The sequence below is a fragment of the Nomascus leucogenys genome, chromosome 1a (genome assembly GCF_006542625.1).
Source record: "Nomascus leucogenys isolate Asia chromosome 1a, Asia_NLE_v1, whole genome shotgun sequence".
NCBI lineage: Eukaryota > Metazoa > Chordata > Mammalia > Primates > Hylobatidae > Nomascus > Nomascus leucogenys.
In genome coordinates this window covers 88,625,743-88,651,396 of record NC_044381.1, presented here as the reverse complement: position 1 = coordinate 88,651,396, position 25,654 = coordinate 88,625,743, and the positions used below count along the sequence as shown (strand labels likewise).

At 39.1% G+C, this 25,654-nt stretch overlaps 1 protein-coding gene across 11 annotated transcripts in view; it reads right to left on the bottom strand.

Annotated features, from left to right (window-relative positions):
• The window catches only part of SIPA1L1 (signal induced proliferation associated 1 like 1), a 433,967-nt gene that overhangs the window by 150,099 nt on the left and 258,214 nt on the right, over window positions 1-25,654 (bottom strand). For 9 of the 11 annotated variants that reach the window (XM_030812823.1, XM_030812861.1, XM_030812855.1 and 6 more), the window contains one exon: window positions 8,835-10,634. In XM_030812823.1, the coding sequence (XP_030668683.1) occupies window positions 8,835-10,332 (1,498 nt within the window). In that variant the 5' untranslated portion in view covers window positions 10,333-10,634. Of the gene's footprint in view, window positions 1-8,834; window positions 10,635-11,280; window positions 11,925-25,654 lie in introns of those variants that run through there. The other 2 variants (XM_030812862.1, XM_030812840.1) reach the window with 1 other exon arrangement.

The following is a 25,654-nucleotide window of genomic DNA, read 5'->3' as shown; positions in this document are numbered from 1 at the left end:
AATCAGCCTCTGTGATGGCGTTTTGTGCCTGTGGGGATCAATTGGTGGTCTTGGTAAACTTCCACAAAACCACCATGACCACACACAGACCTGTCTGTAATCTAATTTCCTGAAAAGAGAGGAAGAGGAACTGCAACATATTATTCAGTGTCTGGAGTATAACACAAGGCCATATACACAGATGGCTTCCTCTACCTTTTTCTTCCTGATGCTATGAATACAAGACACATTGACTCCTCAACTCAATTTTTAGACCTTGCTCAGCAACAAACATTCATTCATTTGTAAAACCTGACCTGTTCCGTGGCCCTTGCCTTCAAAGCATGCTTAGGCTAGCTGTGAATTAATGCAGCACAGAAATCATCATGCAGAACAAGAGGTGCTAGGGCGGGTCAGGTCAGTGGTGGGAGAGCATCTAAACCTTGCAGGAGAGGGGTTCAGAGGGTTGCATAACCCTGGAGGACAGGCAGGAGCCTGTCAGGTAGGAAAGAGAGGAAAGGAAGAGTAACCTATTCCAGTGCATACCCTGGGGCAGGGGAAGGAAACTCAGCTCCATGCAGGAGTGGAACATGATAAAGCCCTTCTAATTTTGACACAACTGTGGGTTTCTATCCTGCAGCCTGCTCATTGCTCCCTTACTCTACAGGGACACCTTCCTATAGAAAGGTTACACTACTTCTCCTATGTAAGAAGAGATCAGCTGGGGAGCTACAGGGGAACCCAAGCCATTTACATTAAGCCACCTCGGCCTTTATTCATAAATGTGATAAAGATCACCGTACAACTAACAGCATGAGGAAGAAAAAACAAGAAAAGTAAGAAAAGTAAAATATACAAACAGGAAGATACAGGTTATTCAAGAAAAAGAACTTAGAAAAAAATTTTAATTAATACCAATAGAGAAATGGGAGCGGAGGTTATATAACAAAAAACGATTATGAAAGATACTAAAAGGTGGGCACAGTGGCTCACGTCTATAATCTCAGCACTTTGGGAGGCTGAGGTGGGAGGACTGCTTGAGCCCAGGAGTTTGAGTCCAGCCTGGGTGACATGGTGACACCACATCTCTACAAAAAAAAAAAAAAAAAAAAAAAATCTAAAATAATTAGCCAGGCGTGTTGATGCACGCTTGTGATCCCAGCTGTTGAGGAGGCTGAGGTGGGAGGATCCCTTGAGCCCAGGACTTTGAGGCTGCAGTGAGCCATAATCACGCCACTGCACTCCAGCCTGTGACAGTGGAAGACCCTGTCTAAAAACAAAAAAAAACGAGTTATTGGGGGATTAAAAATATGACTGCTAAAAATAAAATTCACCGAAAGGACTAATAGAACATACAGAGCTACATAGCAACTGCTTGCCATAAGATGAAATTGATGAGTAAAGAACAAAAAATAAAAAGAAATTGAAATTACAAAAGAAAAAAAAAGGGAAGATAAGTCCAGGGGTTCACCACCCATCAAAACAGAGTTCCAACAGAGGAAGCAAAGAGATTGTAGAAGAATTCTTAAAAAACCTCCATTTAATAGCTTCCTATTCATCTTAACTGCACTAATTGGAGGCTATAAATACCATGAAGGCAGAGGTGTATCTCTATTTGTTCTCCTCCAGACACTGTATCTGGCACAAAATAGATGCTAAATATTATTTGAATGACCGAACAAATTGATGAGTGAATAAATGTGCAGTTATTTTAATTTTTAAAACTACTTTAAAAAACATGAAGGTACTCTTGACAATAGTAAATTGGATAATGCATTTTTGTATGTTGGTGCAACACTCTGATTTCCCTTCTAGAAAGAACCTGCAACCAGTTTGGTCACAAGAAATCGGATTAATTAAAAGTCTCTGGATGCAGTGCCTTAAAATCTACTACAATTTTTGAGCTGGGCCACACTCTTCCTGGGCAGCCCCTAGTCAACAGCTGAGCATGCTGGGGTAACAGGACCTGGCTATTACTCCCGAACAAGGAGTAATGCTCTAGTAATGCTTCTCTAATGCTCATTTTTGACCCTTTGCATTGGCTGACACTTTGTCAGATCTGCATCATGGTCTGAGGCTCTCCCTGCCTAATCTTCCTTTGTCTCTTTCCTTTGAAGGACTGAAGGCTTTCTCTGCGAAATTATCTTTCACAGACCTAAGTTACTCTCATCCAAGCCCCTAACCACTTGCAGTCCTGTATAGTCTCAGCATCTGCCTCTCAGATGACCCACATGTTTGTTACATGATTAAATAAAGGACTATCTGGCAAAGACAAGAGGTTAGATTTTGAGTAGGGTAGACTATAAAAGGACTAAGAAACCTAGAATTTGGGTAAGAAGCATGAGGCCCTGAAGTTATATAAAGAATTGGGAATGGGACATAAGGAACAGAAGTTACATACAATTTGAAGGTAGACTAGAGATTGTAGGTTGAACACAATGAAGATAAAGCAGGCATCAAAGAAGCTTTAATTTACAGAAGGAGAGCAATGATGAGGAGGGGAGAAAAATGGTGAACTCCAAATCTCTCTGCACATAGGTTACAGATGCCAATGAGATAGCCATCTGGGTAGAGGCAGATTAACAGCTGGTGAGAAATGCAGCCGGAACTAAGGAGAAAGCCCGGGGACAGAGGCGTTTTATTTGGATATAAATGTAGGCTAATCATCTTTTTCCAAAAAGAATTGAGGTCATTAATGATACAGGATATATATAAATCATGCTAATGAAACAGAATAAGAAAATAAAAGATGAAAGTGGAAGCAGATGTGTTAATAATCAAAGTTGTATAGTTGAGCATCAAATTTGGTACTGGGAGTTGAAGTAAAACAAGAGATACAGTGAAACAAAACACACACACAAAACACCTATCATCAGAAAGGCAGGCATTTGGTAGCTACCGGTTTCAACTTCTGGCATCAAATTCTAAAATAAATTTTTCACATGAACTTTCTAAAGGGGCTGATGAATGACACAATGAAAATGTCTTCATCACCAGCTTTACTGCAAAACAAACTCTGCTTTTATATAACTGGCTCTTAAAAAGATGACCTTTAATAAAGTCAAGTGTTGAACTAGTGTGGTCTTTGATGGCCTATCTTGATTTCAAAATAAAACACATGTAGGAGCAGTTGAAGCCCACGCCCTTTTAAGCAGCTTCCAAAAACCTCTGGCTTGAGAGGCTCAGGCACTGTGAAAGCCTTCCAGATCAGGGTGTAGTTGAGCCACACTTGCGGCTGAGCCACACTGGGACTTCGAGATCACAGTGAAGAAAAGAGAGGACCTCTGCTTTCCAAGGAGCAAACACACAAAACCACAATACCTACTAGCTTTCTTGCTTCTGGAAGCCCTGAGCAGATAAAAGGACAGCAGCAAAACACACTCCTAGATTAGCTTCTCAGGAAGGCATTTAGTGCCTCAAATCCCCCTGTGAGGGAATACATAGCTACCTTCAAATGAATTACATAGATTATATATAAATAGAGTGTTTAAAAATGAAACTACATTGAAAAGTACTTCAATAAAAAAATGAAAGGCAAGGGCATTAAAACAATTAATTATTATATATGTATAAAAACTTTCACCATTCAATTCATTTTGGCAGAAAATAACTGCTAAATTCAACAGCATAGAACACAACATGGTTCAGCAGAACAGACTTATTGACCTTGGAGTTTACCATTTATCTGAAATCTGAAACTGTCCACATCAAAAAACCAGATGTAGAATAATTATACTTAAAGAACACTGAATTGTAAGGCATTCTATGGTACTTTCCTCAAGCCTAGTATTTACATAGCAGAAGGATTTTTTAAAAAGCAAAAAAAACTGAATAAACAAAATAAGCACATATTTTTAGAAATATACTCAGCTAATCATATTCCCTGATGTTCTATATGCACTAAAAAAATCCACTAAAATTTATAACAGCTATTTAATGATGCTTATTTGACAGACTGGAACTTGAAGAACAGCTCTTGATAGCAAAATTGAGAGTATATGAGAGTGCTAAAGCTGTAACTTTAGCACAAATCAAGGTAAGTGTGGTATTCTAAAGAAACTACGTTAAAGATGGCTGATTACAAGAGGGTGAGAGGTAAAGACAGAAAACAGCAACTGAAATGTGCTTTGTCTCCTCAATCACTGTTCAACCTGATTTGTATGTGTTTTGGAATGGAGGAGGAGGAGGAGGAAGGTGAACAGTAAGAACAATCAAATCCGGTGGCTTACAGTTATCCAAAGAATATTTAGGTGCATAAGCATTAGTCTCCCTTCTTTTAAGGAATGGGAAAATATTCTTAGGTGCGCTTCAGACCAGATATTGTGTTTCTCCTGGGCAGTGTGCAGTAGAGGGAGGCCCTTCCCTATCACAGCGTCTTCAGTGACTTGACTTTGAGAGTAACACTCCACCTACCATGAAGATAAGCCTATCAACACTATTGATCAGTGGAGCAACAAATGCCACTGCCAAGAGCCCATGGGCTCCTCTGTCTTCATTAATGCATTCCTCTGTATAGGATTCAAGGAGAACATACTTCATAGACAACTATACACTCGGTGCAAAATTGAAGTCCTGTGGGGCCACAGAAACCAAGATGAGTAATGGCTTGGAAAGGGTCTCCTCCTCAACAAGCTATGCAGGATATAGGCAACATTGTAATTATTCTATAACTTAGTATTTTCCACTTATAAATTTCCTTAGCACTCTGATCATGGTGACTATATAAATGAAAACACAAGGCCAGGCGTGGTGGCTCACGCTTGTAATACCAGCACTTTGGGAGACCGAGGCAGGCAGATCACTTAAGGCCAGGAGTTTGAGACCAGTGCTGCCAACATGGTGAAACCCCATCTCTACTAAAAATACAAAAATTAGCTGGGCACAATGCTGCATACCTGTGATCCCAGCTACCTAGGAGGCTGAGGCACGAGAATCGCTTGAATCCAGGAGGCAAAGATTGCAGTGAGCCGAGATTGTGCCACTGCACTCCAGCCTAGGTGACAGAGCAAGACTCTGTCTCAAAAACTAAATAAATAAATAAATAAACAAACAAACAGAACATATACATACTCAAAGGAAGATAAGTAATTCAGGTTAATCTGAATGCAGCCCTACTGCCTAGTCTGTGCCTCCCTACGGAGGATGTGGCTGTATCACTTGGACTTCTATCACCAGGACAGATCCACCTTGGGGTCCAATGGGCATTAAGTGAGGAACTCAATAAAGTACAAAGAAGTAACACGATGAATGTTAGCTATATTATTTCTGTCATTTAATCCTAGGTCTCAGCATAAACATAGACTCACTAGCAAAATGGCATAGAGAAGTGCGCATGAGAAAGGACTGGAAAGAAAAGCATCGATGGCATGTTGCTTATTTTACTAAATACAAACAATGGGATTCCTCTATTGATCCAGCATTTTTCCAGCAATGGACCTGGCTTCTATGTTGGAGTAAAATATCCTCTGAAGTCTAAATTTGTAAAATAATGTTTATAAAAACAACATAACAATAAAAAGTGATTATAGCTTCATCAGCCAAATATGATTAATTTTTACATATAATATCAGCTGTATAGCATACTTTGGTAAAGTACTCCCCCTCGACCCCCTCCCCGCCTGAGACTTAGCCACAGTGAAGTCAGGAATGCATTAGGCAGCCAAATGGAAACTACCCAGTGATAAGAGGCTGAGTCAAAGCCAGGTCAGCAGTGCCACACCTTGGTGCTAGAGGATAAATTACATCTGACACTGAGGTACTCCTTCAACAAGAAGACTTGCTTTAAGGTTCTGATTAGGAAAAATGAGTTAGTCTGCTAATTTCAGTGAATCAAAGTTGTCTATTATAAGACAGAGTTGTTTGTTTAGATATGTTTTATACTATATAAAAGTATAAATAACAATTTTTAAAACGTACAGTTTATACAGAGCTTAATTTCTGCTCCAAATTTTGTTATCCAGAGCCACTATTTGTGGCATATTATCATACTGTAACAAATTGCCTGTCTGACTTGAAAATTCTAAGTTGTGTGGCCCAAGAAAAGCTCTTACAGTAGGCGCTCTGTGTAACTGACTTCCACTGAACAAGTTCCTGGATTAACCACTGCTCATCATTTCCCTGCAAACCATGCTGACGAATACCCAGTGGCATTAGCAGTCTAGTGGGTGATCCCTAGTGCCATACATACTTTCTGTTCCCACCAGCTGGACCTCATGCTGACAAAGAGTGGGCTGTTTATACCAACTGACTTGCTATTTTAATTATGAAATTTAATTATGAAAGCTGATGAAATATGAGTACAAAAGATAAACGTTGTTCCTGTTAAAAACTAAGGCTTTATACAAACTTAATAAAGGCAAGTCATTAAAAAGAAAGCTGTTGGATTAAATGTGGGCAGGACAGCTACGAAAAAATGAGAAAAAAATTATGAAATCTAAGATTTTGTACTCAGATTATGTTGTTAGTCTCTATGTTTTTATTCTTATGGTTTAGCCTATTAACACAATGAAGAATTTAAAAGAGTAGAATCATTGTCAAAGAAAAGCCCTTGGCCTCACAAGAGTTTGGCAAACATATTCTTATATGTGTTAATGATAATAAAACAGTTTGAATGTATACTTTTTAACAATTCCCTGCTTGAGTTGATATTTTCAATTCACTGGTTCCAATTATGCTGGGTAAGAGGGTATTTTCCATGCTTCAAATTAGTAACTACTGGATTAGTGGCTATTAGATTTATGAGGTTATTATGAACAAACAGGATTAATCTGGAATCTAGGCATTTACATTTTTATTCCAGACTTTTGAAAGATAAAATACTTTAAGAATCTCCATCTCTTTAACCCAGCAGAGATCAGAGAACAGTGATTAAGAACATGACTCTGTTCAGACAGCCTGGCTCCAACATTTACCAGCTCCATGAGAGCCTATCACTTAAGCCCCAGTTTTCTCAACTGGAAAAGAAGGTTAACAATAGAACCTACCTTCCTGGGCATCAAGAGATTGAAATGAGAAAATGTGGCATAGCAAATGCCTAGTACAGTGCCTGGTACAGAGTAAGTACCCAAAATGTTCATTATTATAATAATGTTATTATACTGCCTAATAGGAAAAAAGTACCCATTATTACATAAATTAGATTATAACTGATATGTTTCAGTGTCAGTTTTGGGTGGAGGCCATTTTGCCTCCACCTATGGACAGCTCAGACACACCTGCAGAAAATTTGCACAGGTACAGTACAGCAGGGGTTCTCAGCTAGGAGTTAGTTTACCTCCTAAGAGACATTTGGCAATGCCTGAAGACATTGTAGGCCGTCACAACTAGAGGGAGGAGGAAAACCTACTGGCATTAATAGTGTGGAAGCCAGGGATGCTGCTAAGCATCCTACATCCTACAATACACAGGACAGCCCCCCACTCCACCCCACCCCAACGAAGAATCATCTCACCCCCAAATGCCAAGTTGGCAAGAATGAGAAACCTTGTACCTTAAAGGACAGTGTAATAGAGACGTAATTTCTAAAATATAAACTTCAGAAAATTATTCTGAGAAGATAAATGTTTAAAAGTGACATCAGGGTATGCAATACAATATTGATTCCAAGACCCATGCTATAGATATGTAGGAATGAGACATGGATATTTAGTCACGAGGCAAGATTGTTTCCGTCAACAAGCCTTCTGGAATGGGATCTATCATGTAATAATATTAAGATATGCTTTACTCTAAAGCAATTGTTATAAAGCTATGAGTACTATATTTGAAACTAAACTTCACTCAGAAGAATAATTTTAAATACCATTCAAAACCCCAAAACACTGGAAATCAAAACACTGCGGGAGTAGTTTGCAGAGAGGGAGCCTCTCGCCACAGGCCTATTCACTTGGCTACAGAGATGACTGATCAAGCTAATGGAACACAGAGGTATGTCCTTCGTGGATGAGCATCCTGTTTCCTCGTTTGCCTACCTGGATGACTTAAACTCATTCCTTAATTAACGCTGCTCAAAAAGCTTGTAAGAGTTCACTTATACTACTTACTTTTCAGTAAATCACAATGGTCTTTCCTAAAAGTATGAGATAAAACTGTGTATAAAGTATAATCTCAAATATATAAGTGTATATATATATATATATATGTGTGTGTGTGTGTATATATATATACACATATATATATATATATATTTTTTTTACTCTCCCACTCAAAGAAAAGATCAGAAAGGAAGTGGCCCTTATGCCAAAGGTACTTCTCTCTTCAGTGCCTTTTCTACTCAAAGAACTAGATTTGATTTTTTTCTACTCAAAGACACTGAGACTTATTGGCTCTGTGACTTTTGTCAAATAATGTAATTTGTTTTCACAATACTTCCTGTAAATGGATAGGAATATATTATAATTCCCACCTACTGATGACAACATTGAAGCAGCAAAGAAATGGTTCCTGTACTTAACTGTGAAAGTGTTAAAAAAAGAAAGTAGCATCAAAACTGTTTTGCAATCCTTAAAAAATAGCTATATTTCAAATATTTTCAACTTGGTACATTTATCCCTAAAGGTGACACAGCAAATCTACTATACAACAAAGACTACAATTTCAACCGCTAAGTCAAAGGGGCTTTTTATTTATAAAAGTACTATTTAACATACAAGAAATTTATATATCTGAAAGGAGAAAGTAACTCAAAAAATGTAAAAAGAAATAATTGAGCAAATGGTTATTTAGCTATTTTACCATCAAGAAAGATAAAGAAGACATGCAAATCTTATGTCACATTACTAATAAATATCTTAATATACAGTACTTTTCTTCAGAAAGTACGGCAAAAGAAAATGAAATAAAGGATCTCTACTTACCCTTCTGGTAGAAAAATTTTCTGTAATAGTATGCACCCAGATCTACGTGTTCCACGATGTATCTTTTCACTCTATCTAGGTGCAACACCAAGTTCTCCTTGGGCACTTCAAGTACTGCCACTCCTGCATTTGTGCAATGGGAACTAAGGGTAGACTCAAAGGAGGCACTTTCACATCCACTAAAGGAGCCAGAATTTGATTTCGAAAGGCTGATTTTCCTCTCCCCTTCTCCACCTATCTCATTCCGAAAATACGGACAGCTCATTACAAGCTCATTGCTTTTATCATCTCCCTGGTCCATGCTGAGGCTTCCTTTGGAATTCAGGTCCTCTGTGCTGCCCATTGGGGAGCTAAAACTGGCTGAATGAGACAGAGGTCCAGAGACCAAGGATGCCACGGCAGCTGCGGAAGCGCCAGTGGTGGTGTTCCTCCTCTTAATAACATTGTGCCTGTTCATAATTGCCTCATTCAAATCAAATAATATACTCTGGACATCATAGTGGGCAAAGCACTTTGGACATGTCCAGGGCCTGACAGAGTCTTCTGATCGGTTGTCTTCAAGATCTGATGACTTCCCAAGTTCTTCACCTTTGGCATTACGCAATTTACGAAAAATAGATGAGTCTCCAGTTTCAGATTTTGAACGTCGCTTGAGTGGTTTTTCCCTTTCCTTAAAAAGCCTGAGGTTCTCTCTCTGTGAGATAGGCCCGTCTATAACATCCAAAGAGAAACCAGAACCCTTGCCACCACCAGTAATGAGAAAGTCACTGAGCTTGGTTGGAGTTGGACCTCGATCAGATTTGTCATCTTTGTAGCCCTTTAACAAATCAAAAAAGCTTTCTCCGGACGTTCCCTGTTTATCAATTGAAGATGTGCTACCATATTCCCTGTGCAGTGATGGTCCAGTCTTGTATGTAGGTGAGATACATTCATCAAAGCTATCCACATCAAGTTCACTTATGGTGATATCACTGTTGCTTCGCTGGCGTATTCTGCGAAGAGCTTTTCTGGGGGAGCTGGGGTAGGCTTCAGGCATGAGAAATCTGGAGTCCATGTTCTCCGAAGGTCTTGTCTTGTTTTTCAGCGTGTTCTGTATGCTTTTCAGCATGGCTGAGTCATTGGAATTGAGGCTAACAGAACTTCCCTGACTCACAGGACTGCTTTTGGAGGACAGGCTATCAAGGCAACTTGAGGTTTCTATTTCCTGGCTTGAACGGCTAGATTCTTTTATGTTTTCCTTTCTTGGGGGCCAATCTGCAATCCTTGCCCTTACCCCCATCTTTGGGACTCCGGGGGTTGAGGTTATATGGTGAGAACCTTCACTTCGGGGGGGTCCTACAGGAGCCATAACTGATGATCCTAAGCTGCCATTTTGGGACCGGAAGCGCCGCATGTAGAAATCATCAGTGTGGACTTTGGGGGTGCCGTCTGTGCCAACAACAGAGGCCCTGTCAGTGGCAAGAGGCCTTTCTGTCTGTGACCGTTTTAAGCTGGTCATGATGTAAAAGCAAGTAGACTTAAATCCCTGCAGCAAGGACCATCATATCTGTGTTTTAAATGTGCACTTCCCTTTTGGAGAATGGCTTCCAGAAAATACAACAGTTGCATGAGATCTTAATCTTTTTCATTTAAAAGGTTAACTGATGCTTTATTTGTAAAGCACTGAAAATTTGGAACTTCTAAACGTTATAATCCACAACAGTTTCTTTGCTTCACTTTAACAGAGGGCTTTCTTTCAGAAAAAACTGAATGGAACTTGTATTATTGATATTCTGTGGTTGCCATAATCCCATGCTTTCTCTAAAAGAGAAAAGGATAATTTGAATTAGCAGATAAATACATCTAAAAACAAACATGCACTTGTCAAAACCAGACACATGAAAATAAAAGACTCAATAATGGATTAGGATTCACAGTTCCACAATCCATATTTTCAGTAAAGCAGGTTTGAAAGAAAGGAAGAAAGTAAAAACCATTTGATAAAATCCATAATTTATATTCTAAAAAAAAAAAAAGGCTATTAAGACTTCATCTTAATTGAACTGTCTCATAAAATGGGCGGCAGGGGAAGGGGTACATCTTGTTCTGGATATCATGGCTCCTACCCAAAGTACAGACTTTTGCTCCAATGACCTCTAAAAATGTAGAACATCATGAGCTACTGTGATGACCAGAAGTTTGAGATGTAACCAAGTGAATAAGATAATTAGAGCAACACAGTTTTTTGACAAAAGTAAAAACTGAAAAATGACTTTACTGAATATGCTGCAACAATCACTTTTTAACTCCTCTATTCCAAAATCAATACATGTTTTTTGTTTCCTTACAAAGGCTTAACATAGTTGGCAAAAACAAATACAGCAGGAAAAAATAAATAAAAAGGGTTTTCCCGGAGCCATTATATCCATTAGCACTCTTTTGTATTTTCCTCTACTTTATTACTTACCGAGACGAGGATATTGCAGAATGAATCCAGCATTCACCACCACCTCTTCCCAAGCTCTCCTTAGTTTCTTGTACTCTTAAAAGCTAGAAGTATCTCACTAATGAACAAAATGCCTGCATTTCCTTATGCAGTACAACCTACTCCACCCCATCAGTGCTAATTTATGAAGATGGCAGAAACAAAACACAGCTCTGGGTGGCCCTCTCCATATCCCCAACAGATTACAGAGAACTGCTAGCATCCTTCCAGGTGACGGGCATGGAAACGAACTTCCTCATGGGCATGTCAGGCAGGAGGCAGGAGACACAGATTCTGAGTACAAAATTCTGCATGGTTGCGTACATTCTGAAAAGAAAGGCAGAGGCTCCTTTTCCAAGACTCCACAAATTACACAAGAGGTGGCCTTTAAATTCTTGCCAAATACATGTTTGGAAAGATGCTGCTGAACCAGCACTGAGCTGACAGGGCGGCATTGTCTATAAATCACGGCTCTGACACCCGAGGATGACCCGCACTTGCTGCACTCTCCACTCAATGGTAACAAGCACTTACTTCCACGATAATTAAGCATCTCCCTAGTCGGCTTCCTGCCTCCAAGGCAGGCGCTTTCATTTCTCTTGCAGCACACAGCATCATTTTAGAAGACTCGCTGCTATTTAAAGGCTGGAACATGTAGGGGTGTTTAAAAAAAAAAAAAAAATGCATGCTGCCTGCAGAATGCAGGGCCAGACGAGCTCTGGCTGGGCTCGTGCTGGCTGGGTCTGGGGAGCCATTCAGATAAATGCCAATTGTTTTCACTAGTACTCCTCTTCACCATCTTTTGTAAAAGGGATAATAGTTTTTCACTGCTACCTAATTAAACCTGGCTTTTGAGCTTTCTAGATACCTCTGCTGTCAGACTGCTATTATTCCCTTTACATTCCAGAACTTTACATGTTCCTCTTTCAATGATAACCCTTCAAGTGACAAAACATGCTAACTGTTGCTTCCAAGGATATCAAACGACAGCATGTATGGCCACGGCAAATGTTCAAGAAGTGATTCTCATAAAATGGAAGGAAAATCGATCAACTGAACCAAAATGCAAACACCTGTTCAACGTCTCCCAAAAAGGTGATTATTTCAATGAATACTCTACATAGCATAAATAATACTTCTAAGTAGATTCTTATAAAAATTAGATGCTTTCAACATTTCTCACAACCTCACAGAAATCCAAATAAATCATCTTTCATTCCCCAAACATTCATTCTCTAAAAGGACAACACACCAATCCCACCATGATAAAAACTCTTGCCACATTTCATGTGCCTTAGAAAATACTTTACTGCAGAGCTGTCTTTCCTAGGATATGTGAAGTTATTTCCATTAGAGGAGGAAACTAAAAGCTGGCAGTAAAATACAAGAAATAAACCGGACTTGGAAATGCTCAGTCTCCACCATCAGTATTTCTCTTTCAAACCATCTCATATACTTCCAATATTTTTAATGAGTTTATAAAATCTTATTTTTAAATACAAAAATGTCTTACCAATTCAAAAGAAATTTCAAGACTCCCATTACATTATATAACAACGACTCAATGTTTTCTTTTCATTTCAAAATATAAATAAGCACATGGGAGAGAGAGAAGCCAGGTTTTAATGGCTTGTAAAAACTGATGAGGTTGGAGATGGGCAATTATGTTAAATAACAGATTTTTTTTCAGTCATAAGGACCTTCCTTTCTATGTATTTTTTTTCTCCCTCTCATTTTCCATCTCCCTCCCTCCCTTCCTCCCTCCCTACCTTTTCTCATTCTTATTTATAGCATCAAATCCCTTTGGGGTACAATATAAACTTTGGGCACTGACTAGCATATATGGAAATATACATGCTTTGCACTTATTAAACTACCAGTCAAAAATAATGCTGTCCATCAATGTGTATCATATGATGACAGATCAATAATACCTTCACATCTATTCCTTAGGGTTGACTGAAACAGCAAACTTATGTTGACAATGATTAGCAACTCTCTTAAATATCAGCAAACCTGCCTAAGTACCAATATGGTAAAAAGCAATAGAATTAAACAGAAGAGCAATACGAATTCACAGCATGTCACCTCCATCTGTTGAAAGAGCAGGCTATATAAAAATTTTCCTTATTACATGTTTAATTTTACAGCTCTAGATACTATCTAAGTCTATGGTAGATCCATGTAGCTAGAATACTAATTCCATCTAGAGTGCCCATAGTTTAGTTCAATGAGTTCAATTCAACTAGTTGAAAGTCTTTTCATCACTCAAGATCTCTCACAACCTAACCCACCATTCTTCCAGAAGAAATGCCTCCTCCTCTCTTCTAAATCACCCCCTATGTTTCTGTAGTGTCTTCCGAGCATGGACCATGCATCCACCATGTATGAGCTTTCAAGGAAAGCTCCAGGTGTAGTGGAGAGACACAGACAAGTAAGAAGATGACGGGGGAATGCATGGGTCATGCCTCCTTCCTATACACTTTCCATTTTGATTGTAAGCTCTTTAATAACAGGAACTATCTCCTGCTGGGACTAGTTGTACCACAGTAGGTCAGCCATTTAGAATATCAAGCCCCTGAGAATGCTGAAAGCAGAACCTCTTATGGGATCTCCTAAATGCTAAAAATCCCTTGTCATTCTGGCTCTGTGAAGCATCTGCACTCCTGAACCCATCCTCCATCCTGAACCTCTCTTTTCTGGACCTCTGTGATAACCATGTGCTTCTTCATTTTCTCTTGCCTCTTTCTGCCCACTACTCAGTCTTTAGTTGGGGTCCATTGAAAAGCTAGTGATCGCAGGGTGGTGTGTATGGTTTATCTCTCTTGCCATTTTTCATATTTCTGGAAAGGGGTATAAAGGATATTTCTATCAAGATGCATGTGAGCACTGAGTGTATTAGGATGAGACAGAAGCTTGGGTCCACTGGAGTAATAATATCACTGTGGAAAGCAGAGTGTTGATTGGGCTCGATCACATTTGTCTGTGCAGCTGAACAAAGGCAGAATAATTAAGTTACTGGCTGGAAATCTGCATGGCAACCAGTACTCTGTCTGGTGATACTGTAGATGCCTGCAGCTTTAAATATCATCTCTATGCTGTTACCTCCAAATCTCTGGTCATGATCTTCTCCACTAAACTCCAGATAAAATAGAGGTAGGTGCTCATTTGATATCTTCTTTATTTATCTATTTTACAATGAAATAACCAACAAGCAGATAAAGAAAAAAATTTTTTTTTCAAGAAATAATTAAGCAGTAGGGAAGGGAGCAGAGTAATTCAAGGAATAGAATGAAAGAAACAACATCGTGCCAAGGGCATAAAGAGCAGTTTAAAGGTTACAAGAAGAAGATGTGGGAAGGGGGTGGGGTTGGGGGAACACTACAGTTCCTGTTGTGAAAGAATTACAGTGCAATATGGTAGGGTCACCAGAAAGATGTAGCATTCCTCATAAAATACTTCCACATTCCAAAATAAGATCTTCTCAGATTCTTTAACTGGTATAGCCTAAAATACAATGCCAGCTCTCAATGTTTCAGGGCAGTAGAAGGAACTGTGCTGATGAATAACTATTCAAATGCCCCAATAATCCAGAGATATACACTACAGAAGTATTTATGAAAATTTCCAGGCCCAGCACAGTGGCTTGTGCCTGTAATCCCAGCACTTTAGAAGGCCAAGGCAGGAGGATGGCCTGAGCCCAAGAATTTGAGATCAGCCCAGGTAACATGGTAATACCCAGGCTCTTAAACAAACAAACAAACAAAAATAGAAATAGTTTTTGAACTTGTGTACACAGACTTAGAATGTCTGTAAATATTCTTACTTCAGAATGTAATAGAACACTATTTAAAAACAGAAATATAACTTCACAGTACTTGAATATTAGATGAGCTAAGATAATCAAATAAGGCAAACTATTTTCTTTACATCCCTTCTTGGCTTTCCTGAATTCCACTCACATTACATAAAAGTCGCATCTCAGACAGAAGGGAAGGTTCCGTCTTTCAAGTTAGCCTGAAACTCATCTTAACGCAATGTCATGGATAATTTAAGATCTATGAATCAGCGTAAAACTTTTTAGAATGGAATTTCTACCCCCTTTCCTTTCTGTATTCTCCCTTCAACAAAAAGCAGGAAGAGTTGGGAAAAACAGTTGATAAATCTAGTTCCTGCTCTCCTAATGTTCACTCTCTGAAAGAGACAACACTGATGGAAACAAAGTCGAGTCAAAAAAACTTTTGGTAAAATTAACAAAGTGAATACAAAAGTTATAGATACAAAACATGTGACATGATAAAGCTGTACTTGAATTTAGAGATAAGAAAGCAACTTAAAATGTGCCTGTTTGGACAGAGGAAGGCTCAAAAGTGAAAATCACATTTCCCTCCCACTTGCCCGCCTCGCTAAAAACGTTCAGTGAAGAAGGTTACGCTTCTAAGGTTTTGTTAAGCTTGAATATAGTTTGTATAGCTGAAGGTGAAGGAAAGAATACAAAAGTTTGGCAGAAAGCTTGAGGGCAGAAGAATGATAGAATAAAGAATGCTGGAACAAGTTACATGGTGGAATATTAATTATTATTATTATTATTATTTGAGACAGGGTCTTGCTCTGTCACCCAGGCTGGTGTTCAGTTGTATGATCATGGCTCACTGCAGCCTTGAACTCCCAGGCTCAAGTGATCCTCCCACCTAGGCCTCTTGAGTAGCTAGGACTACAAGCATGCCTCACCATGCTTGGTTAATTTTTAAAATTTTTTGTAGAAATAGGGTATTGCTATGCTGCCCAGGCTGATTTTTAACTCCTGGGTTCAAGGGATCCTACCAAAGTGCTGAGATTACAGGAGTAAGCCAGGGCACTCAACTCATGGTGGAATAATTGGGAAGCAGTAAATCGATTCAACAGGTGGCAAAATAAAGGAGAACAGAAGTACATGTCAATGTTTATCTCTTGCATTTAAATATGACTAATCTCATGCAATAAGCACATAATAAAATACCAAAGACCTAAGCTGGAACAGCTTAAAGTAGGAAGGGCAAAAGGAGTAAAAGGTAGTAAGTAGAAAGGTAAAAGTGAAACAGAAATATTAGAGGAAAATAGTGTTTGAGGTGTGGTAAGTTATAATAACACTTTAAAGGAAAACAAGCCAAAAGCTCACTAACTCACTGGGGGCACTGAGAGTTTCCATGCCTGCCATCAGGATAGCAAGAGACCAGTTGAGACCGAAGAAGTAAATGAGTGTTTTTATCATAATAATTGTATGATAAAATACAACTATCATACATTTAAAATACATTAAAAAAACTTATTCACCCAATACTGTAAATTGAACAACTGATTATCAAAATCAAATCTGGTATTAAACAACTTATTACCAAATATATCTGGGGAAAGAGGAATGTGAGAAATAGATGCCCTGGGACAACCAGTAAATATCCAGCACATGGGGTAAGTGCTTGTCCATTTTCCCAAACAATGCTCAAATTCAAGTAACCCACAAAAAAGCATTCTATAATTAAATAAGGCAGTAATACACTGTATATCACCTTGCTTAGGACATCTCGATATATGTTGGTCTATTAAAGCCTCCAAGAAATCTGCAGCCACAGTGGACTCACGCCTGTAATCCCAACACTTTGGGAGGCTAAGGTGGGAGGGTTTCTTAAGCCCAGGAGTTCGAGACCAGCCTGGGTAACACAGTGAGTTCTCATTATTTTTATTAAAAAGCAGAAAACACCACCGCCACTAATTTTATTAAACTAAGAAATTTCTTAACTGATTTGACCATGGACTCACTTAAAAAAAAAAAATCAAACATTTTATATCATGCATCCTATTGAACATAACTGGGGACAAACAGGCCCATATTTCAGAAGAATACAGGATAAAAAAGAAACTGAAAATACATTACGAATTTTGATATGTTATAGATAGATAGGCAGGCAGGCAGGCAGACAGATTAAAAGGGCAAAGTAAGTTCATCAAAGGATTGACAATGTTTGTCTTTTGATTATGAGTAATTTCTGTTTTTTTATTTGTCTATATTTTTTATTTTCTGAAATGAACACGCGTCACCTTCATAATCAGAAACAAAACTTATGAGAAAAAAGCCATCTTTCTGTTGCTAAAAATATAAAATATGATCTGGGAATGCAGTATGATGACCACACGTTTAAATACTAATTCTAAGACACTATACTTTGTTAAACCTCCAACCATTCAAATCACCAAAAAAGTAACAATCCAACAGATGTCAGGTCCTTCCTGTAAGACGTTCTTGTGCTAAATCCCCTAATTAAAATGAAATCAAAGAAGGCTGTATAGAGAGTATGAAAGATTATAAGATTAGCAGTATTTGTAGGATTTGAGTAATTATTTCACATAGATGATTAACACAATTGCTTGTATTTCCTCATTTACAGATGCTTTCCTTACATTTAATATTGACATAAAAGTTCCCTTGTGCCCAGCAGCCTTCACCTCGTCCCCTCCCAAGACTATAGTGACCTAGGAAAATTAGATGAGGGTACCTACACAGAGCACAGGTTGCCATCATTAGTTCCCCTTTCCTGGGAAGCATCTACTTTCCTATGTATATTCTGTCCTTTTCACAGTCCTCCTTCTGCAGGATTGAGGCTAAATCTGAAGAATGTCTCTATGTGGACTCACACCAACACCCTGGAGAGCTTTACTAAAGTGCTACGTGGTACCAATGGCTCAAGGAATCGCATACTGGGGAAGAAGAACCTGGTAGTACTGATTTTCTTCTTTGAGGGCAGAAGAGAAAGTGATGAAGTCAGATTTACATTAGATAAGCCATGAAAATTGCCTTTGATCCACATATAATGAACTCTGTAAAAAACACAGCAGAGAATCTGCATCTCTAAGACAAATTTTCAGGCTGCTAACATTGGCGATTTGAGACAGTCACTGTCAGTGACACAGGGGGCCATCTCTACCCTCAAGTCTCTATTATCTAACTGGAAAAAGAAGACAAGCATGTAGGAAACGGGAGGGGGCTCAGTAGGAAGGAACACCACAAATGGCCTTATTAAGGATAGCGCAGTTTTCTTATTTGAATATTTATGTTCCAAAAAGAATTTAAGAAACTGCACTTGAAAAAACACGTTTAAATTTAGCTTAGGAGAAAAGTAGAAAGGAGCATAAGAACAATGGGTGAACATAATATCCAAACTATTATTAATCATGATTGATATCAACAGTAAGCACATTTCCCTTAGCAGATTTTGAAATACCACCCAAGAACCTAGAACGTAAAAGAAAAAAATTAAAATAACTCCACATTGTCTTAGCATGTCCTTAAATACAGACTGCAGATGGTTCCTGTGTCTGTCTGACTGTACCGTTATCTCTGAGCATAACCTCTCTCCCTCAAGGGATCTAAGACAGCAGGACTCTGTCACCCATTTGATTTTCTCACACATGCTCATTCCTTTCCTTCAGTCCTCACCAGCACCCCAGGAGTACAGCTGACCCTTGAACAACACAGGTTTGAACAGGGACAGCCACTTTTCTGTAGATTTTTTTTCAATAAATACACTAAAAAATATTTTGGAGAATTGTGACAATTTGAAAAAACTACATAGTCTAGACATACAGAAAAAAATCGATAGAAAGTTAGGAATGTCATGAATGCAGAAAATACATGTAAGATATTAGTCTATTTTATCATTTACTACCATAGAAAATACATAAATCTACTTAAGGAGCTAAAATGTATCACAACTTACGCACAGAAAGGTCATAAACGGTGCGGTCTGCAGCTGAGAGAAATGTAAACAAATGTAAAGATGTAATATTCAATCATAACTGCATACAATTAATTGTAATACATACTGTACTCTTAAAATAATTTCACAGCCATATCTTGCTGCTATTGTGGTGAGCTCAAGTATTACAATTCTCTGATTAAAAAATAATCCTCTCCAGGTGAGCAGTTCCTCTCTCTGACAAACTTCATGCTAAAAGTGCTCCCAAGAAGCAAAGTCAGGATTTTATAAGGAAGAGTTGGATTGTTTGATCTGTACCATGGACTGAAGTCTGCAGCTGCAGTTGCCTGCCACGTCAGACAGATGAAGTAAATTTACAGTACTGACAAATACAGTAAAGTACTGCAAATGTAACTTCCTGATGATTTTCTTAATAACATTTTCTCTTCATTAGTTTACATACTGTAAGAACACACTATATAATACATGTAACATACAAACTATGTGTTCATTCACTGTTCATGTTATCAGTAAGGCTCCTGGTCAACAGTAGGCTATCAGTCAAGTTCTGGGGGAATCAAAAGTTATACTCAAATATTCAACGGCATGCAGGGTGGGAGTTTTGGTGCTACAATCGCTGCATTATTCAAGGGTTAACTGTATCTCCATTTTATGAATGAAGAAAGAGCATAGAGAAGTAAAGGAGTGGTCAGGCCAGGTGCATCGGCTCAAAACTGTAATCCCAGCACTTTGGGAGGCTGAGGAGGGAGGATCACTTGAGCTCAGGAGTTTGAGACCAGCATGGACAACAAAGCAAGACCTTGTCTCTACTAAAAAATAAAAAAAAGTCCAGGAGCAGTGGCTCATGCCTGTAATCTCAGCACTTTGGGAGGCCAAGGTGGGCAGATCATGAGGTCAGGAGTTCAAGATCAGCCTGGACCACATGGTGAAACCCCATCTCTACTAAAACTACAAAAATTAGCCAGGCATGATAGCATGTGCCTGTAATCCGAGCTACTTGGGAGGCTGAGGTAGGAGAACTGGCTGAATCCGGGAGGCAGAGGCTGCAGTGAGGCAAGATTGCACCACTGCACTTCCAGCCTGGGTGCCAGAGCAAGACTCCGTCTCAGAAAAATAAAAAATAAAAAAAATTAGCCAAGCGTGGTGGTGTGTGCCTGTGGTCCCAGCTATTCAGGAGGCTGAGGTGGGAGGGCTGCTTCAGCTCAGGGGGTTGAGGCTGGAATTAGCTGCCATCGAACCACTGCACTCCAGCCTGGGTGACAGAGCAAGACCGTTTCAAAAAAAAAGACATGCCCAACAAGTCATAAAGTTAAGCAAATTGTGTATAACACAAAGTGCGACTGGGCGCAATAGCTCACACCTGTAATCCCAGCACTTTGGGAGGCCAAGGCGGGCGGATCACCTGAGATCAGGAGTTCAAGACCAGCCTGGCCAACATGGTGAAACCCCCCCCCTACCAAAAGAATACAAAAATTAGCTGGGTGTGGTGTTATGTGCCTGTAATCCCAGCTACTTGGGAGGTTGAGGCAGGAGAATCATTTAAACACGGGAGGCAGAGGTTGCAGTGAGCCAAGATCGCACCGCTGTACTCCAGCCTGGGCGACAGAGTCAGATTTGTCTCCAAAAAAAAAAAAATGTGCTCACTATATAGCGGGCTCTCTCTCAATACTGGGCTAGTGGTTACAAATTTTATGGCAGAAAAACTACTTTGAAAATATATTATAAAAGAAAAAAAGGCTCCCTTATAGCCTGTGTACCACTTCTGCAGTCCAACCCAGGCATGAATTTCTACATCCTGTGGAAATGGATACAGTGAGAGAAAAAGTATTTATTGATAATTAACTTTAACTTTTTAAAAATGCTATGGTAGTCATGTCACTTTGAGAACCTTCAGTGGCTCCTCAACTGCCATGCCATTATTTTCTTTTTCTTCTTTTTTGCTCTGTCACCCAGGCTGGAGTGCAATGGCACGATCTCGGCTCACTGCAACCTCCGCCTCCGGGGTTCAAGCGATTCTGCTGCCTCAGCCACCCGAGTGGCTGGGACTACAGGCGCTCACCACCACACCTGGCTAATTTTTATATTTTTAGTAGAGACAGGGTTTCACCATGTTGGCCGGGCTGGTCTCAATCTCCTGACCTCGTGATCCACCTGCCTTAGCCTCCCAAAGTCTGGGATTACAGGCATGAGCCACTGCACCTGGCCCATGCCATTATTTTCTGATTTAGGCCTGGATTTTAGGCCTGGAATTCAAGAGTAACTGGCACCTGCCCACAAACTGCTTCCTTCTTATATTAACAGAAGGAAACAGGCTTGCCCTAGACAAACCACTGTGCCCTCTTCATAAAGCTCTACCAAGTGACTCAGCCTGCATGAAGAATTCAATATTGACAATTTAAAACTGTAAATTATAAAGAATACCTTGTCCGAGCCCATCATTTTCCACCTGTAGTAGCCAGAAACTGTAAGTCCACCTAGGATTAAATAGCAAGGGGCAAGTCCAGGTTTACATCCAGATTTCCTCATTCCCCAACTCTTACCCTGCCTGTTGCACCATGCTGTCCTTTCACAGCATGCTTGTTCAATAATCTGTTTCCATCCATTGTAACCAGTTATGTATGCATCAGGCACTGCTCATTATCTCACTAACTCGCTAAAGCAATCTTTAAAGAGCTATTATCTACTGCAGTTTGTACATGAAGACCCAGCAGCTTAGACGAGACTGGGTCACTGCTCAAGAGTCTGATCCCTAAGCCATGTTCCTTGTACCAGGGCACTCTCCTTTCTAAAAATGCTTCCCTTTCTGCTACTTACTGAAATTTCAAGATTCAGTCTACCTGTGGTTCAGCCTTCTCTCCCCAGTGAGACTTTCAGGCTCTTGAGGAAAAGATCTGTCCAATCCTTATCCTGAAAGCACCTAAGCTTAGTACCCTTGAAATGTAATCACTAGAAATACAAGTTACGTGCTTTCAGCTAAAATAGAATGGAAATTAACTGATAAATTATCAGAACTTCTATTGTAATCTAAAATGTAATCATGGTTATTTCACACGTATCTGTATTGAAGGAGAAATGCCAAAAACAAGTCCACATTAGCAAAATTTAATACAGGTTTCAGCTTCATCTTTCTCTCTTAAAGAGCCTTCACAACAGTAATGAATGAAAAATAGTGGGTTTGACCTTCTCCCCCCAATCCACTCATCAAAGGAGCATGAAAAACAACCATAAAAAGAAGCAAATCTCTTAAAAGATTAACAAGAAGTGACACAGAACTGGATAAGACACTGTCACAATGAAGTAACTAAAAGATAAACTAATCCACAAGAGAATCAACTATTTAAAATCCTAGCAAATAAACACATTTTCACAGGACAATGGAAGGCAGTGTGGTTAATACAGCATTAAAGGGAGAGACAATTGAAACCAGAAATTTAAAACAATTACCATCAAATTAATGATGGTCAAAATAATTTTTATCTTTCACCCTCAAATAATTTTTCTCCCCACACAAGTCTCTCCTTTGCCCTTTTCCAAAGTCATTTTTGAACCCCGTTATATGCTTACTGAAAATTTTAATAACTGAAATAGTACAGAAAAAGTGAAAAGTATACATCTTCTTCAACATGTCCCAATCCCAAGCCCAATGATAGTCACTCCTCATAGTACACATATTCTTCCAGGCACTGTGTGTGGGCTGGGGGCACAGTCAGTAAGACACTGAATGATAACGGCAGAGGAGAGAAAGGATCCAGCGCAAGGGACAGTCAGTTCCAAAGCAACTTAAGTATTTACAGAGCCAGAAAAAGAAAGGCAAAGGGGTGGATGATTAAGAGCCAAAGAATCCGCTTATGCTCAGAAGCAGCAAAGGACCTCCTCCCATTCAAAGCTGACGTAAAAACGCTGGATGAAATGCTTCATATTGGAAACATTTTGAATCCTTTATTTATATCATGGTTCCGAAAATAGAAGCCCTATACAAATAATTCTGGCAATTTGTCAACAGAAATGAAAGCAGGAGCAAACAAAGTATCTTTCTTTAACGCACACCACATCCTTCCAGTTTTTTTTTTAAAAACTATGGACACATGTTTTTAAACACACAAATATACATACATTTTATGCCTAACTTTCAAATAAAATTATTTTTAATCTAATCCCCTAAACTTAAAAATCTGATTTCTAAGTGAGATTTTCCTCACAAATGTATTAACTTGATCATTTAAACTCTTATTAACTAGAAAAAAATCAAAATGCAAACCAATAAAGTGTTCAAAGATAAAACCTTGTGGCAGGAAGTCCTTTTTTTTTTTTTTTGCCAAACTTTTCATTTTTGTGATGAAGTAAAATAAATCCTCTAACTAGAATAGTAAGTTTGATCTTAAAACATAGTCTTGTGTGTCTGCAATAATGCTTATTTTAAAAACTGATCACTTTGCCTATTCAAGACTGTTTATAAGGTGCATATGAGCACAAGAGTCTCAGCCTCTTTCACTTAAATCCTCAAGGAGAGAGCCTCTCTGTTTTTGCAATGTCAGAATTTCCTAAGTGCAAGATAAATCTCCCTAATTAACAGCCCAATCTCTCCACACTCTTCCCACCATGCTCCCTGAACCCTGAGCTCCAGTCAAAGGGAAAGGAAACCAGTTAAAATTTCTTGAATGCACCGGGTTCTCACGAGACTTCAGGTGAAGCCAAGTGGTAACTTCTGCTGGAACACAACTCCATACAATTCTCTTCCTTCCTCCTCCTGTTTTCTTATCCACTCTTTACTCCTCTGACTCTTACTGCTCCTTCAAGATTGCATTGGGGTATGTTCTCTTTCAGGAAGTTGTCCACCTCTTCCACTCCCACCCCTACCCCCCCCCCCTTATTCTTTTTACAGCATCCCTTGGGATTACTATAGGAAATTTATGGTGGTTAAAAATCAAGATTTTTGTTGTAGAAATCAAAATTTCTACTTTAAATAAATCATGATTTCACTATGTGTTATTACCTTCTAACACCAGATCTGCTGCCAAGAAAAAGTGAGGAACTGTCTTTTTGAAACTTTCTGGCATCACTGCAGTTAAAACAAGTTTTAAAGAAAGAATATGTTGAACTAAGAAAAATTCTTTGACAGAACACAAGCACAAGAAAAGGCCCATCTACTGTTCTCAGTATAATAAGCATCAAAGGCATACAAATCAAAACAACACTATCCCCATTAGGAAAAAGTATTGGAATGCCAGTAACCACTGTTAACAGTGACAAAGTTAAAACAGACATGTCGCTAGAGATAATGGACATTGTTTCCTTTTAGGGGGAGAAAAAAACCATTGGCAGGTAAGCCAGAAAATATTCATGTTGTTGAGCTCTGCAATCTCTCTTTCGACATTTGGAAATGCATAGTTGTCGAAAGCAGGAGGGATTTTCCTCTGCCCAGCTCTCAGGCATCTTTCCTCCTTCAGCAGGTCCCAGGAGCTCTGCTGGTTTGCCCTCCCTTGTGTAGCTGTAGACATCCACTCTTTCTCTTGAGGTCCCAAACTTTCTCCACATCCTTGGTTCCCAAAAGACAATCAAATAGGACACACTGTGAATGCTCAGTTTTCTGATGTGCCACCCACTGAAATGTAAGTGCTTCAGGCCAGGAACTGCATCTTATTTGATTTTAGGATACTTAGTCCTTAGTAGAGGCTTAATCATAAATGTCAACCACATTTGAATAAGAAAATAGGTGGTACAATAAACACTGAGAAGTGATTTTACAATCTATAATAATTGTCCAAAGATACTGCAATGCTATTTTATTTATTTATTTTTATTATTATTATTATTTTTTTTTTTGAGACAGAGTCTCGCTCTGTCGCCCAGGCTGGAGTGCAGTGGCGCAATCTCGGCTCACTGCAAGCTCCGCCTCCCAGGTTCACGCCATTCTCCTGCCTCAACCTCTCCGAGTAGCTGGGACTACAGGCGCCCGCCACCACGCCCGGCTAATTTTTTGTATTTTTAGTAGAGACGGGGTTTCACCGGGGTCTCGATCTCCTGACCTCGTGATCCGCCCGCCTCGGCCTCCCAAAGTACTGGGATTACAAGCGTGAGCCACCGCGCCCGGCCGCTATTTTATTTTTAATTCGGTTGTTTTTATCAAAGTAATACACATAGTAGTTAAAGGCAAATAGTACCATAGGCATATAAAGTGGGGGAAACCTATACTGCTTGACTCCATCTTCTTCAGTCCCAGGAACAGCCACAGCCACTTTCAATACATAGCACTGTTTCCTTCACTATTTCCTTATTCCTAAATAACCGGCTCATATTGCTACTTTTTAATTTGTCAATCTTATATAGCAAATGTTGAAGTCCTGTTGTGGAAGATGAGAAATTAGCATGCTTCCATTAAGTGTCTCTCCCATTTCCTTACCCCATTCTATGTACCTATTTATGTATTTATGTTCTCATGTGTGTATATTAGTTATATCACATAGCTATATATATTAGGGTTTATGTTACTATGGCTATATTTGCTCAGTTGCTTACTTTACTTTTCCTGAACTTAGTAACTGTTTCATTTATTTTCATTTGCTTTATTTCTATATACCTACACTTAATTTTTCCTACATACAACA